The sequence below is a fragment of the Aulonocara stuartgranti genome, assembly GCF_965226115.1.
Source record: "Aulonocara stuartgranti genome assembly, chromosome: 22".
NCBI classification, from domain to species: domain Eukaryota; kingdom Metazoa; phylum Chordata; class Actinopteri; order Cichliformes; family Cichlidae; genus Aulonocara; species Aulonocara stuartgranti.
Window position 1 is genome coordinate 4,244,529 of NC_138957.1, and position 16,435 is coordinate 4,260,963.

Here is a 16,435-nt window from a genome sequence, read left to right on the forward strand (position 1 = left end):
CTACTCACTGGTGGCTTTGAATTACGACAGTGGGCTTCCAACTACCCAGAACTCATCAGTCATATGCCACCTGGATCAGTCTCGGAAAACAGTGAACTGTGGTTTTCCCCCAATGGAACTGATGTACCAGAGCAGACTCTGGGCCTGAAATGGCATTGCCAGTCTGACAAGCTAAGATATCAGATACGGCACACCGAGCAGTTGGTGGAGCCCACAATCATCTATTGGGTTCTGGCCAAGCAGTATGATCCGCTTGGCCTCCTCATTCCTTACACCACTCGGGCCAAAATCCCGGTCCAGCACCTCTGGAGAAAAAGGAGAGACTGGGATGATCCGAATCTGCCAGTTGACCTGTTGCAGCTGTGGCATGCATGGGAAAGTGAATTGATTCAGCTCCCTGATGTCTCCCTGTCACATTGTCACGTGCAGCCGGAGACAGACCTATCCCTTTGCAAGCAAAGCATCCACATCTTTTCCGATGCATCTGAGAAGGCATATGGAGCTGTGGTATCCCCTCAGACAGAAGATCAAATAGGGGGAATCCAGGTAGCCTTCCTAGCCGTCCGATATCGAGTTGCTCCCGTCCGTCAACAGTCCATTCCTAGGTTGGAGCTCTGTGCTGCTCATGTGGGAGCCCAGCTTGCTGCTGTTCTCAAGAGGGAACTCACCCTTCATATCTCCATGCCACAGGTTGTCTACCCAGAAACAGAAATCTTGAGCCGTCGTAGGTGGAGGCAGTGCCAAGCCTTGGCAGATCAATTCTGGATCCACTACATTTGGAATTATCTACCTTCACTCCAGACGTGGCACAACTGGCAACACGAAAGAGATCAGTTGACTGTTGGCACTATCGTTCTCATTGTGGACCAGCAGCTCCCTCGTGCCCTGTGGCTCGTTGGGAAGGTCATCCAAGTCATCCCTGGAGCAGATGGCAGGGTTTGGACTGCTCAGATACAGGTGGGAAACAAGGCATATATACGATCAGTGGCTCAACTCATCAGACTTCCAGCTCTTCCACCAGAGTCTACTGGCTGACCTTCCTAAGTGAAGTGCACCTTTGCTCCGCAAAGTTGGGGGCGGCTGTACAAAAGGCCAGTCAGTCAGCTGTGCTGACAAACAGAGCCACTCTGCTGAGTAAATATACAGGGAGTGCAGAATTATTAGGCAAGTTGTATTTTTGAGGAATAATTTTATTATTGAACAACAACCATGTTCTCAATGAACCCAAAAAACTCATTAATATCAAAGCTGAATGTTTTTGGAAGTAGTTTTTAGTTTGTTTTTAGTTTTAGCTATTTTAGGGGGATATCAGTGTGCGCAGGTGACTATTACTGTGCATAATTATTAGGCAACTTAACAAAAAACAAATATATACCCATTTCAATTATTTATTTTTACCAGTGACACCAATATAACATCTCCACATTCACAAATATATATTTCTGACATTCAAAAACAAAACAAAAACAAATCAGCGACCAATATAGCCACCTTTCTTTGCAAGGACACTCAAAAGCCTGCCATCCATGGATTCTGTCAGTGTTTTGATCTGTTCACCTTCAACATTGCGTGCAGCAGCAACCACAGCCTCCCAGACACTGTTCACAGAGGTGTACTGTTTTCCCTCCTTGTAAATCTCACATTTGATGATGGTCCACAGGTTCTCAATGGGGTTCAGATCAGGTGAACAAGGTGGCCATGTCATTAGTTTTTCTTCTTTTATACCCTTTCTTGCCAGCCACGCTGTGGAGTACTTGGACGCGTGTGATGGAGCATTGTCCTGCATGAAAATCATGTATCTCTCGGAAGTGACGGACAAGGTAAGCGACTCATGTTGTAACTGACGTCAGACGCCGGAGATTTTGGCGGAAAATTAAAGCAAATGGTAGTTTAGATTTGAACAAATTCATTTAAGCTTCGGTATTACCAAATACACTTATCAATTGTCTTATAACTAACACTATTTGTCTAAATAATCTCCAACACCCTGGAGAACAACGAGGAGAGTTTAGAGACTCTCCAAGATTATATTGATCAGTGCTTTCAGGATCTCGTGATGAAGAAGACCCAGTGTGCATCTTCCCCGGCCAAACCTGAGACGCCGTCGTCGAAAAGACAACGCCCGGCAGATTCCCCCGGCTCAACATCGCCAGCCGGCAAAGATATTGCTGACATACTGGAGTCAATCGACAAGCGATTGTCCAGTTTCGACGCAAGGCTGTCCTTGGTGGAGATTCTTCACCGAGAATTTAAATGCTTGCGAGAATCCCTGGAGCCAGCAGCAGGTGGAAACGCTTGCTGCTGAAAATGCCACGCTAAGGGAGTCGGTGAAATGTCTCACAGATAATGTTACCCAGCTCAATAGAGAAAATAAAAAAATAAAAGAAACAGTTATCGATCTACAAGCTCGTAGCATGCGTGATAATCTGGTATTTTCTGGTATTCCAGAAGCCGCTGGAGAGGACGCGGAGACCACGGTAAAAAGCTTCATCAAAACCCACCTGAAGCTGCCGGAGGACACTGTGAAGAACATCGTCTTCGATTGGGTACATCGCCTCGGCCCCATTCGGGCTACGGCCGGGAGACCACGTCCTATCGTGGCCAAATTCGGCCACTTCAAACAAAAGCAACATGTGAAAAGCCGCGGCAGGGAATTAAAAGGAACGGACTTCAGCGTGAACGACCAGTTCCCCAAAGAGATCTTGGAACGACGCAGGGTCCTCTTCCCAATCCGACGCGGCTTTATCCAGAAGGGCTCCCGCGCTGTCATCGCTGTGGACCGGCTGTACGTGGACGGACAGCTCCACCGCGACCCCAACATCACTCCGTGGCTGTATTAACCTCACACCAGATAAGAATCAGCTACACCCTTTCCCTATCCACACACACTAACTTGCATTAACATCTGTTTAACTTACCAGTATCAAATCGCATCTTAAAGTGTGATTTCATAGCAGAATTAACACCGTCACTCTCCGTCAGTGATTTAATTGGAATGTTTACGTTTTGTTTGTTTTTTGTTTTTTTCTTCTCGTTTTTTTTTTTTTTCCTCCTCTCTTTTCCCCCTCTTGGATTTATGCTGCTCACCCCTGTCCTTGGTTTCTTTCTTTATTCCTTTCACTGCCTCGATCACCTGCTTCGACACTCATCCGCAAACATCCTTTATTTCGACACATTCGCACCATGCGCTCAACGGCAGCACATTTACTTCAGTCCGACAGCGCACACAGTCGTTTAGGATACACACACTTAAGCCAAGCCTACTCATATTAGTAACTATGCATACACAAAGTCAGACTCAGGGAGCATCTCGCCACACATTTTTTCTCTCTCTCCTTCTCTTTATTTATGAACAAGTGACGTATATGAAGCGCCTTGAGGCGACTTTTGTTGTGATTTGGCGCTATATAAATAAAATTGAATTGAATTGAATTGAATTGTATTCTCTCCACCTGTCTAAGCGACGCACACAGCATACATCCCTAGTTATACACAAACATCCATGGGTACACGTGAGGTTCATTACATGGAATATAAATGGAGCTGGCTCCAGAGTAAAGAGGTTAAAAATATTTAACCAACTCAAAAAACTACAGGCAGATGTTGTCCTATTACAAGAGACCCACAGACCTCTTAGAGGTTCGAATGAACTTAAAACACCTGAGTTTCCTAATGTGTTCTCAGCTTGTTATAATTCTAGACAAAGGGGAGTAGCAATTTTAATACATAAAAATATTAATTTCACAGTACTCGATACAGTTATAGATCCAGAGGGCAGATTCTTAATCATTAAACTATCTATACTTGATAAAAAGCTATGTATTGCAAGTGTATATGGTCCAAATGTTGATGATCCCTCATTCTTTCACGGTTTTTTCAGTGCACTCTCTGAACACTTAGATGGCACACTTGTTCTTGGAGGCGACCTCAACCTTGGACTAAATGAAGACATGGATAGGCTCAATACAGCGGGAACTCAGCGTAATTGGCAGTCCACAAATATAATCAAACAGTATATGAGCGACTTTGGTCTTTGCGATGCATGGCGCTCCCTTCACCCCACCAGTAAGGAATATACTTTTTTCTCACATGTCCATCACTCCTACTCTCGTCTGGATTATTTTTTGGTCAGCAGCTCACTGCTGAACGACATTTCAGACACTGAGATTCACCCTATAGCTGTCAGCGATCATGGTCCTGTATCTTTAACACTAATGCACAAGAATAATACTACGCCAAGAAAAAACTGGAGATTTAATATATCACTACTTAAAGATGAAGACTTTATTAAATATTTTAAAAAAGAGTGGACATCATATTTGGACTATAATGACACTCCCGAAACATCAGCTTCTGTTCTATGGGAAGCAGGGAAAGCTGTGATGAGAGGTAAAATAATTTCTTTCTCATCACATAAAAAGAAAAAAGAAAACAAAAATATTCAGGAATTAGAAAAAAACATCAAATCACTAGAAGAAGCCTACGCGTCCCACCAAGATCAGGAAACATTGAACAAAATACGCAAAACAAAACTAGAATTAAATGAGATAATTGATAAGAAAACAAAATTCTTAGTACAAAGACTACGCCTACAAAATTATGAACATGGTAATAAATCCGGTCAATTTCTAGCAAACCAGCTAAAAATAAATAAAGAAAAAACAACTACAGGTGCTGTTCAAGATTCATCTGGGAACACAATATATGATCCGATACAAATAAACAACATTTTCAGGGATTTCTATAAAACGTTGTATTCACCACAAATAAACCCATCTAAAAAAGAAATTGATCAGTTTTTGGACAACATAACTCTTCCAAAATTATTGGACACTCAAGCAATGGCACTGGATTCACCACTGACACCAGGTGAACTCCAGGAAGCCCTGATAAGTATGCCCAATAATAAGGCTCCAGGTCCAGACGGCTTTCCTGCAGAATTCTACAAAGAATTCTGGTCGATTCTAGCACCAGTTTTCTACAGAACGTTGTTGGAAATTAAAGAAAAGAGCAGACTTCCATCAAATATGAATTCTGCAAACATTAATCTCCTGCTAAAACCAGGCAAAGACCCTGTATATCCCTCAAGCTATCGTCCAATATCCCTTATAAATGTAGACCTTAAAATAATCTGCAAAGCTCTCTCAAAGAGACTGGAGAAAATAACCCCCCTCTTAATTCATCCTGACCAAACTGGTTTCATAAAAGGTAGGCACTCATCAACAAATACACGTAGACTACTTAATTTGATAGACTACTCATACAGTAAAAACCTAGAAACTACAATATTCTCTTTAGATGCAGAAAAAGCATTTGACAGAGTTAACTGGAAATTTCTATTTGCAACTTTACACAAATTTGGTTTTGGATCCTCTTTCATAAACTGGTTAAAAATATTATATAATTCCCCAACAGCTTGTGTCAAAACAAATGACCAAACATCCTCCACCTTCTGTCTGCTGAGGGGCACCAGGCAGGGATGCCCACTCTCCCCTTCACTGTTTGCAATTTTTATCGAACCACTAGCAGCAGCAATTAGACAGAATTCAGTAATTAAGGGCATAAAATGCAAGAACGTGGAACATAAAATCAGCCTTTATGCGGATGATGTGTTACTCTTTCTCCAAAATTCACAAACCAATATCTCTGGGGTGATTGAATTGATAAACTCTTTTGCAAGAATATCAGATTACTCAATTAACTGGTCAAAATCTACAGTTCTACCGATTAATTGCTCCCTCCATAATTCCTCTTCTACACCACTGCAATCAGGAAATATAAAATATTTAGGTATTAATGTTTCTCCCAAGCTTGCAGATCTAACTAAATTAAACCATATCCCACTTTTAAAGAAGGTAGAAGATGATCTGGCTAGATGGAAATGTCTACCCATATCACTCATGGGAAGGGTTGCCGCTATAAAAATGATGGTCTTACCAAAAATAAATTATTTATTCTCAATGATCCCAACTAAACCGCCACAAGATTGGTTCAGATCTCTAGATTCATGTATGTCCAAATTCCTTTGGAAAAATAAACCCCCACGTATAAGCTTAAAAACACTACAAAAGACCAAGGATAAAGGAGGACTAGAACTGCCTAACTTTCAGCACTACTTCTTAGCCAACAGGCTTCAGTTTATCTCAGGATGGCTAAAACACACCCTCTTAGATGAACCTTGGCTAGATGTAGAACAAGCACTCTGCAATAATCTAGAGATCTGAGACCTACCATTTATCAGCTCAAACATCCAACGACATGAATGCTTTAAAAGCGTCAACATCAGCTCTTCTCTGACAGCATGGTGGGAGTTTCTAAAATTGACGGCGTCTTCATTAATCCCATGCAAACGTACACCTATCTGGAACAACCCTGACATATTACAAAACAATAATATGATAAACTTTTCAGATTGGAGTGGTAAAGGAATCAAATATTTAGAACATATACTAGAAGGAACAGAATTTATTTCATTTGACGGACTAGTTACACAATATGGGATCAACAAGAAAAGATTTTTAGAATATCAACAAATTAAATCCATAGTAAAAAAGAAATTTAAACCGGGTCAAGTTGAACTACAAACACCACCAAGTGTGGTTCAATTTCTTACTCTTAAAACCCCCAAATTACTATCCAAAATATACAGAATGCTTTCTAAAACAGATGAATCAATATCACTTCCTATTGCAAAATGGGAAGCGGATTTATCAGTTAACTTAGACCTAAACTTCTGGTCTCAGATTTGCTTAAAAACCTTTCATCTAATTAGAAATCCCAGTCTTCAATTAATTCAATACAAAATATTACATAGAGTGCACTATACAGGTCATCGGATGTTCAAGATGGGCTTTACGTCTACCAACAACTGCTCACACTGCCAAACCAATTCACCGGACAATTATATCCACGCTCTTTGGTTCTGTCCACCAGTTCAGAAGTTTTGGCGCGAGATATGTGAAGACTTATCGAAGTGTCTGAAATGTAACATTCCAACTTCCCCCTTAGTGTGTTTGTTGGGCAGCTTAGATAATGTCACTTCAGAAAAGAATATCGCCCATATGGTTTTCACTGCCCTATGCATAGCCAAGAAAACAGTCCTCATGAACTGGAAAAATAAAAATAATCTTAATTCTAACCAATATAGAAATTATCTATTAGATTACATTAGTCTTGATACAGCCTCTGCCACCACATCAGATCAATTGCTCTGGGCTCCTTTGATCAGCTCCATCACCTAGTGGGGGTGGGGGGTCATAGTTTGGTCCCGCCTTCACTGTTGTGATTGGTGTGGGGGTAGGGACAGGCTTAGGGCGTCGGGGGGTTCCCCGGAGGCATCTTCCTTGGGGGGCTCAACCCGGGGTAGCGGTCATGTCCGGTTAGGGGCTCTGTTGGCTCTCGGGTGACTGTTTCCTCGCGGCTGCGTGCAGCGGGGCTAGGGGAGGGTCTGTGCTGACGGACGTGGGTTACTGACCTGGTAGCCTGGCTGCCCCTGGGTGGGTCCGGGATGGGCGTGAGGTTCTGGGGGCACTCCGTCTCTGGGCCCCCTTTCCCTGGCTAGGAGGAGGAGTTGGCCGTCCGATTGCGGTCTGGAGTGTGGGGCCTCCCTGCTGCTGCGGAGTCGGGGCGGTCTGCCTCCCCCCACCGCAGGGAAAAGGGTAACACCACCTGGGTCTGGGTGCAGTTCCCTCCTCCAGGGGCAAGGGTACCTAGACCCGGTTTGTAGAGTACGCTTGGGGAGTGTGATCGTGTGTACAGCGTCTCTTTATGTCTGTCTCCACGTTGGTTGAGTGTGGAGTAAGTGCATATGAGAGCATGAGGGTGGGAATGGATGTTTGTATATGTGTGTGCCTGTATTTCTGTGTCTATATGTCAGGTTGGGTGTCAGGCACCACCTCTCTGGGGACATCTTAGGCCCTCCAAGGTTTGGAGGCCTATCTCCCCCTACCACCACTAGACTAGATGTCTGGAGTTTTGATCTCCTCCATACCTGCTTCATGCCCTGGAGGACGGGGCTGTGGCCCCCCCACACCCTCTAGCAGATTATTACATGAAGGAACCTTTTAAAAAAAAACAAAAAACAAGCGCGTCCATGCTCACAGGTGTACACACGGGTGATCACACCCACAAACTACACCCTTTTTGGCTCCTACCTCAAAGCAGACTGTGTTCTGTTGATCTTATGTGCTGCACAATAATGTTTAATATTTAGTATTTACTGTCATATTTCCATATATCATAATGATGTTGTTTATTCTGTTACTCTTGTTCTCTTCTGCTTGTTTTCTTTTTTCTTTCTCAGCAGGTGATCCAGGTGATTGATATATGCTTTTTTTTTTCTTTTTTTTCTGCTCATTCTGTTGGTTTTTGTCTTTTGCCCTTCTCCCTCGTCCCTCTTCTCAGCTGTTTCTCTTTCCCTCTTTCTTTCTCCCCTTCTTTCCCCCAGTCAAGTCTGTCCCGTATTCAGTAAGTGAAAATAAAATAAACAAAAAAAAAAGAAAATAAAAAGAAAATCATGTTTTTCTTGAAGGATGCAGACTTCTTCCTGTACCACTGCTTGAAGGTGTCTTCCAGAAACTGGCAGTAGGACTGGGAGTTGAGCTTGACTCCATCCTCAACCCGAAAAGGCCCCACAAGCTCATCTTTGATGATTAGGGATGGGTATCGAAAACCGGTTCTTGTTGAGAACTGGTTCCCACTGTTTCAATTCCTTGGAATCGTTTGCCACTTTTAAAAACGATTCCCTTATCGATTCCAGTCGCCCCGAATGACGTCATCACGTTGAGTAGCGTCTTTTACCCAGTAGGAAACACGGCGCCTGAGCGGCACAAACGCTCAAAAGTTTGGTTACACTTTATGAGAAAGGATGACAACAGGGCAACGTGCAATACTTGCAAAGTAGAGATTTCATCAAAGGGAGGAAACACTACGAATATGCAAAAGCATTTGCTCAAAAAACACGCGATTGCTTTCAACGAATGTCGTGTTTTTGATCCGCTCCGGAATAGCGAAGCTCAACCCAGCAGCAGCGGTAGCGTTTCCACGTCCTCTCCCGTTAATACTGCAGGTAACTAATCAATTAGCATTGCATATTATGTTAGCGCGATTTACCTTATTACAAAACCTGCTATTACTGTGCGTTGCATTTAGATAACCATGATGAGAGAGACAGAGTCTGGCTGGCTCAGATGCTGGCAGTTCTCGCTGCAGTCTACCGGTAGCGTCTCCTTTCAGGCCAGGATAGACGAATGTCACCCAGCAGTGTCTAAGTTTGTGGTCAAAGGCTTGCACCCATTTGCCACAGCAGATGCCCCCGATTTCACTTTGGTAAGTGAATGTGTTTAATTGTAGGCAGGGACATTACTGGATATTCTTGTGTAATTGCTACAGAATAATTTATGTTAAACTTTGTTATTGCTACAGGAGAATATTTATTTTATTATTTTACATATACATTTTTTTCCTGGGGACCCTGTGACACCCCATTGAAGAGCCGTAGGCTGGATCTCTTAAGATCTCACTGTTGGGTTTGTAAGGCCATGTTACTCCTAAATTTCTATCTTGTTCAAAGAGAAGATATAAAACACAGTTCTAAGCTAATCGACTTTAGTGTTCTCCTTTTTTAAAAAGAATCGATAAGAGAATCGATAAGGAATCGAATCGTTAAACAGAATCGAAAATGGAATCGGAATCGTTAAAATCTTATCAATACCCATCCCTATTGATGATACCAGCCCAAACCAGTACTCCACCTCCACCTTGCTGGCGTCTGAGTCGGACTGGAGCTCTCTGCCCTTTACCAATCCAGCCACGGGCCCATCCATCTGGCCCATCAAGACTCACTCTCATTTCATCAGTCCATAAAACCTTAGAAAAATCAGTCTTGAGATATTTCTTGGCCAAGTCTTGACGTTTCAGCTTGTGTGTCTTGTTCAGTGGTGGTCGTCTTTCAGCCTTTCTTACCTTGGCCATGTCTCTGAGTATTGCACACCTTGTGCTTTTGGGCACTCCAGTGATGTTGCAGCTCTGAAATATGGCCAAACTGGTGGCAAGTGGCATCTTGGCAGCTGCACGCTTGACTTTTCTCAGTTCATGGGCAGTTATTTTGCGCCTTGGTTTTTCCACACGCTTCTTGCGACCCTGTTGACTATTTTGAATGAAACGCTTGATTGTTCGATGATCACGCTTCAGAAGCTTTGCAATTTTGAGACTGCTGCATCCCTCTGCAAGATATCTCACTATTTTTGACTTTTCTGAGCCTGTCAAGTCCTTCTTTTGACCCATTTTGCCAAAGGAAAGGAAGTTGCCTAATAATTATGCACACCTGATATAGGGTGTTGATGTCATTAGACCACACCCCTTCTTATTACAGAGATGCACATCACCTAATATGCTTAATTGGTAGTAGGCTTTCGAGCCTATACAGCTTGGAGTAAGACAACATGCATGAAGAGGATGATGTGGACAAAATACTCATTTGCCTAATAATTCTGCACTCCCTGTATAAGCATACAGATGACGATTAGCCAATGAGTGTAATTGCTCATGTTGGATCTTGTGTAAAGTGTCTAGTTGGGACTTATGTAAATAGTAAAATTAGCACTTGTTGATATTCCCTTATTTTGGTTGAATGTTGTACTACCCAGTATTGTTTGTATTGTTGTATTACACATTTAATTTACTCTGTTCACATAATTATATAAGACTTTTATGTTCTCTTCCAACAGAAACCACACCATTACTTCAACACAGGGCATATAGAATTCTACGGCACGTTAAATCCCCTCACTGACATTATGGATGTGTAACTTGGATTCTTGTTCAATAAATGAGTGAACGACAGATACCCGAGTGGAAGTGGATTTGTGGATAAGCCATCTGTTCTTATCAGACAACCCTGCTGAAATTGTGGATTCATAGTGTCAGCACCTTATCATCTTCATCATTCATAGTCAGGAGGTCAAGTCCGTCTCTCTTAAAGTGACATCTTCGATTACACTTTCCCGTTCCCTGGTCGTGTCGGTATATCGATCGATCGATAGATAGTTGACTGAATAACTAGCCACTACTCAATATCTATCTATCTATCTATCTATCTATCTATCTATCTATATATATATAAAAAAAAAAAAAACACCCAGCACGCCCCTGCGGGCGGTTTATCCTTCAAGCTCGGGTCCTCTACCAGAGGCCTGGGAGCTTGAGGGTCCTGCGCAGTATCTTAGCTGTTCCCAGGACTGCGCTCTTCTGGACAGAGATCTCCGATGTTGTTCCTGGGATCTGCTGGAGCCACTCGCCTAGCTTGGGAGTCACCGCACCTAGTGCTCCGATTACCACGGGGACCACCGTTACCTTCACCCTCCACATCCTCTCGAGCTCTTCTCTGAGCCCTTGGTATTTCTCCAGCTTCTCGTGTTCCTTCTTCCTGATATTGCTGTCATTCGGAACCGCTACATCGATCACTACGGCCATCTTCTTCTGTTTGTCTACCACTACTATGTCCGGTTGGTTAGCCACGACCATTTTGTCCGTCTGTATCTGGAAGTCCCACAGGATCTTAGCTCGGTCATTCTCCACCACCCTTGGGGGCATCTCCCATTTTGACCTCGGGACTTCCAGGTTATACTCGGCACAGATGTTCCTGTACACTATGCCGGCCACTTGGTTATGGTGTTCCATGTATGCCTTGCCTGCTAGCATCTTGCACCCTGCTGTTATGTGCTGGATTGTCTCTGGGGCATCTTTACACAGCCTGCACCTGGGGTCTTGCCTGGTGTGATAGACCCCAGCCTCTATGGATCTTGTGCTCAGAGCTTGTTCTTGTGCTGCCATGATTAGTGCCTCTGTGCTGTCTTTCAGTCCAGCTTTGTCCAGCCACTGGTAGGATTTCTGGATATCAGCCACCTCCTCTATCTGCCGGTGGTACATACCGTGCAGGGGCCTGTCCTTCCATGATGGTTCCTCGTCTCCCTCCTCTTTCTTGGGTTTCTGCTGCCTGAGGTATTCACTGAGCACTCGGTCAGTTGGGGCCATCTTCCCAATGTATTCTTGGATGTTCGTTGTCTCATCCTGGACTGTGGTGCTGACACTCACCAGTCCCCGGCCCCCTTCCTTCCGCTTAGCGTACAGCCTCAGGGTGCTGGATTTGGGGTGAAACCCTCCATGCATGGTAAGGAGCTTTCTTGTCTTTATATCAGTGGCTTCTATCTCCTCATTTGGCCAGCCTATTACCCCAGCAGGGTACCTGATCATGGGCAGGGCGTACGTGTTGATGGCCCGGATCTTGTTCTTACCAGCAGGGTACCTGATCATGGGCAGGGCGTACGTGTGTATGGCCCGGATCTTGTTCTTACCATTCTGCTGACTCCTCAGGACTTGCCTGACCCTCTGCAGGTACTTGGTGGTTGCAGCTTTTCTAGCGACCTCTTCATGGTTCCCATTCGCCTGCGGGATCCCCAGGTACTTGTAACTGTCCTCTATGCCTGCAATGTTGCCTTCTGGTAGTTTAATCCCCTCAGTTCTGACTACCTTCCCTCTCTTTGTTACCATCCGACTACACCTCTCCAGTCCGAACGACATTCCAATGTCATTGCTGTATAGCCTGGTAGTGTGGATCAGTGAATCGATGTCTCGTTCACTCTTGGCATACAGCTTGATGTCATCCATGTACAGGAGGTGGCTGACAACTGCTCTGTTCCGTAGTCGGTATCCGTAGCAGTCTTGTTAATGCTCTCACTGAGGGGGTTCAGGCCTATGCAGAACAGCAGTGGGGACAGAGCATCTCCTTGGTAGATCCCGCACTTGATGGTGACTTGTGCTATGGGCTTGGAGTTGGCCTCTGTTGTGCGCCACATCCCCATTGAGTTCCTGATGAAGGCTCTTAGGGTCCCATTGATCTTGTACAATTCTAGGCATTCCAGTATCCAGCTGTGGGGCATTGAGTCATAGGCCTTCTTGTAATCAATCCAGGCAGTGCACAGGTTGGTCAGTCTGGTCTTGCAGTCTCGGCTGACTGTTCTGTCTACCAGTAGCTGGTGTTTTGCGCCTCTGGTATTCTTGCCAATTCCTTTCTGTGTCCCGCTCATGTATTGACCCATGTGCCTGTTCATCTTAGCCGATATGATGCCTGGCAGGAGCTTCCATGTAGTACTGAGGCAGGTTATTGGTCGGTAGTTGGAGGGGACCGGTCCCTTCTTGGGGTCCTTGGGGATCAGGACCGTCCGACCTTCGGTTAGCCATTCCGGGTGTCTCTCGTTAACTAGCAGCTGGTTCATTTGTGCTGCCAGACGCTCGTGGAGTGCAGTCAGCTTCTTTAGCCAGTAGGCGTGAACCATGTCGGGCCCTGGTGCTGTCCAACTCTTCATACTGGAGACCCTTTCTTGGATATCTGCCACTGTGATGGTTACTGGACCCTGTTCAGGGAGGTCGCTGTGGTCTGCCCTCAGATCCACTAGCCACTGAGTATTGCCGTTATGGGTTGCGTCCTTCTCCCATATGCTCTTCCAGTATTGCTCGGTCTCCAGCCTTGGTGGTGCTGTTCTCTTATTGTTCCCTTGCCACTGAGAGTACACCTTTGCTGGTTCTGTGGAGAACAGCTGGTTTATTCTCCTGCCTTCTATCTCTCTGGTGTACCTCCTCAAGCGGCTGGCCAAGGCTGTGAGTCTTTGCTTGGCAGTTTCCAAGGCCTCAGGTATGGACAGCTTGTTGTATTTCTTATGCACCTTCTTTGTCGCACCTTTCTGCAACTCCGTTAGTTGGCTAACCTCCCTCCGTGTTACTTTGATCTTGCCCTCTAGCCTCCTTCTCCATGGAGGGTACTGCCCCTTGTGGCTGTTCAACTTGTACCCAAGCATCTCACTGATCACTGCTGCCGTATTGTAGATCAGCTTGTTAGTGTCGGTAATCGTGGTTGTAGGTATTGTCCGTAGTGCTGCATTAACATCATCTAGCAGACCTTCTGAGGGTACTTCACGTAATCTCGGTAACCGGCTGCGGGGGATCCAGGTTTCAAACTTGGCCATGTATATATATAATATATATATATATAGAGAGAGAGATATCCACTTGATAGTTGACTGAATAACTATCCACCTGTTTTACGTTTTTCTTGGCCTTCAGACAATAATTCCTGTTTCTATAGTGTTGGACAGGACAGTCAAAGAACAGAACAAAAGAAAAATGAAAAAACTATGCAAAAACATCAACAGGTCATCTACTAATGAGTAGCTTCGTTGTTTGATCCCTGGCTGCTCCAGTCTTCATGCAAATATCCTCCAACTTGCTCTCCGATGCGTGAATGTGTGTGGATGTTAGGTAGAAAGCATTCATGTAGAAAAAGCATAGAAAAAGGAGCTTGTATGAATGGGTATGAATGTGGCATGTTGTATAAAGTGCTTTCAGTTCTCAGGTAGAGCAGAAAATTGCCCTATAAGTCCATTTACTATTTATCATTTGTTTCACCCTTTGATGCATAAATTACTTTAACTTCAATCAGGATTTTTTCTTAAGTATTTTTATTTATCTTTACGCATGAAAAGATAAATGGTTGGATGAATCCGTATCACAACCTTAACCGAGTATTCTGCAGCTGACGCCCTAATCTGACTGTCTCACTGTGACATCTCTTTAGCTCACTGTCTTCAAGTATATATTTTGGCTCTGTATTCTTGGTGTAAAGAGTTGCTTCCTGTGATATTTTTGTGTTTTGTTGTCACCTATAGTGCTAAGTGTTCTTGGTGGTATTTTCACACAACAGCACCCAGAGATTACTTATCACCTAAACGCTGTGGGCAGCCTTTGTGTTTCCTTTTCTTTTGCATCAGTATTTTTGTATGCACAGTTCTTCTTTCCAGTTTCATTGTGACTTGCACTATTCAGTAATACTACTGCCATTGTTTTTTTTTCTTAAAACAATGTAATTACATCACTGAATTACTGTTTAGAAGTTGTATATTGAAGCTCTAAAAATGTAAAGGCTTTTACCACTATGAGGTTCCACATGCGAGCAGCTTCGGCCACCAGTGTGGACACAGAGCTGCAGCCTGGCATCAACACGATTTTGATAGGCTCTGTGTACAGAAGGTCATACAGCAGCTTGGTGGCCTCACCAGGATCACACTATAGGGACACAAACACACAAGACATGTTTGTCAGCATACATTGTTCCAAACAACTTTACATATGATAACACTAAATAAATAACTGTTCATAGGTACAATTAAGTCCATAAGTATTTGGTCAAAGAAAATTTTTTGTGATGTTGCCTCTGTTCACCACCACTGAACTTTAAATCAAACATCAAGATGCACTTACATTTTTTTAGTTAAGGGTTTAACAAAAGTATTTAGGTAACTATTCGGGAATTAAAATAAGGCTAAAAAATAATGGCATAAAAAAACAGAATTTTAAATGTAAGGAATTAAATCTGGATGCGTCATGACTGCGCGTGGCAGGCAAGAATGGTGGACCCAAAGTGCAGACTCACAGAGGCAAAAAGGTGAACTCAATGCAGCTTTATTGCTGAATGCCAAAAAAAATAACTAAACTGAAAATACAAATAAACTAGGTAGGCAGGCTGACAGACGGAACACATAGTACAAGATGATAAAGATCATTACACAGACCAAGGAAAACACACGGCTTAAATACAGGGAGCCATCAGGTAATGGGAGACAAGAGGGGGACACAGGTAGGACAAATCAGACCTAACAACACAAGGAAAACAAAACTAGAAACACTGACATGAGACAAAGCCCTTCAAAGTAAAACAGGAAATATAACACAGAGACACGAGAAGGGGACACAGCTGACAGGAGAGACAGGGCAACCATGAAACAGAGACAGAAACCAGGAGACTAAGAACTCTAACATAGAAACCAAAAGACTAGAAATTTTAAATAATGACAAAATCAAAGTGCAATAATAATGCAAAACTCAAAACACTGGGTCAACAACCCAGGTACCCTAACAGGATGAAAAAATTTTTGACCACGTCTAGAACTCATGGATATCACCAAATGCTGTACGTCCCCCTTAAGATGTTCTAGCAGGTCTTTACCGCAGCTGTCTTACACTCCTGCTTGTTTGTGGGTTTCTGTGCCTTCAGTTATGTTTTCTGTAACTGAAAAGCCTGCAGGGGGTAGACATTAGATGATTGTCTTGTCCGCTCAAAAATCTCTCTCTTTTTTTTTCCCTTGAATTGCTTTTCACTGTTTTGGGTCATTATTCAATTGCACTGAGAGAGATGCTGTCTGATTACTTTAAAACATTTGGCTGAATCGTAGCATAGCCTTCAGAATTCATCCCCACTACTTCTTTCAGCAGTCACATCATCAGTAAACACAAGCGACCCAGTTCCAATAGCAGACATACATGCCTGTACCATAACACGGAGGGATAGTGACATAAAGAAATTTTTAATCCACCCAGCTTAAAA

General features: G+C 43.6%; 1 protein-coding gene across 5 annotated transcripts in view; it reads right to left on the bottom strand.

The window, feature by feature from the left end:
- The window catches only part of gabbr1b (gamma-aminobutyric acid (GABA) B receptor, 1b), a 131,694-nt gene that overhangs the window by 91,342 nt on the left and 23,917 nt on the right, over positions 1-16,435 (bottom strand). For 4 of the 5 annotated variants that reach the window (XM_082520669.1, XM_082520668.1, XM_082520667.1 and 1 more), the window contains one exon: positions 14,983-15,117. The exons of the other annotated variant lie outside the window; for it this stretch is intronic. In XM_082520669.1, coding sequence (XP_082376795.1) covers positions 14,983-15,117 — 135 coding nt within the window. The remainder of the gene's footprint in view (positions 1-14,982; positions 15,118-16,435) is intronic. 5 annotated transcript variants of the gene reach the window in all.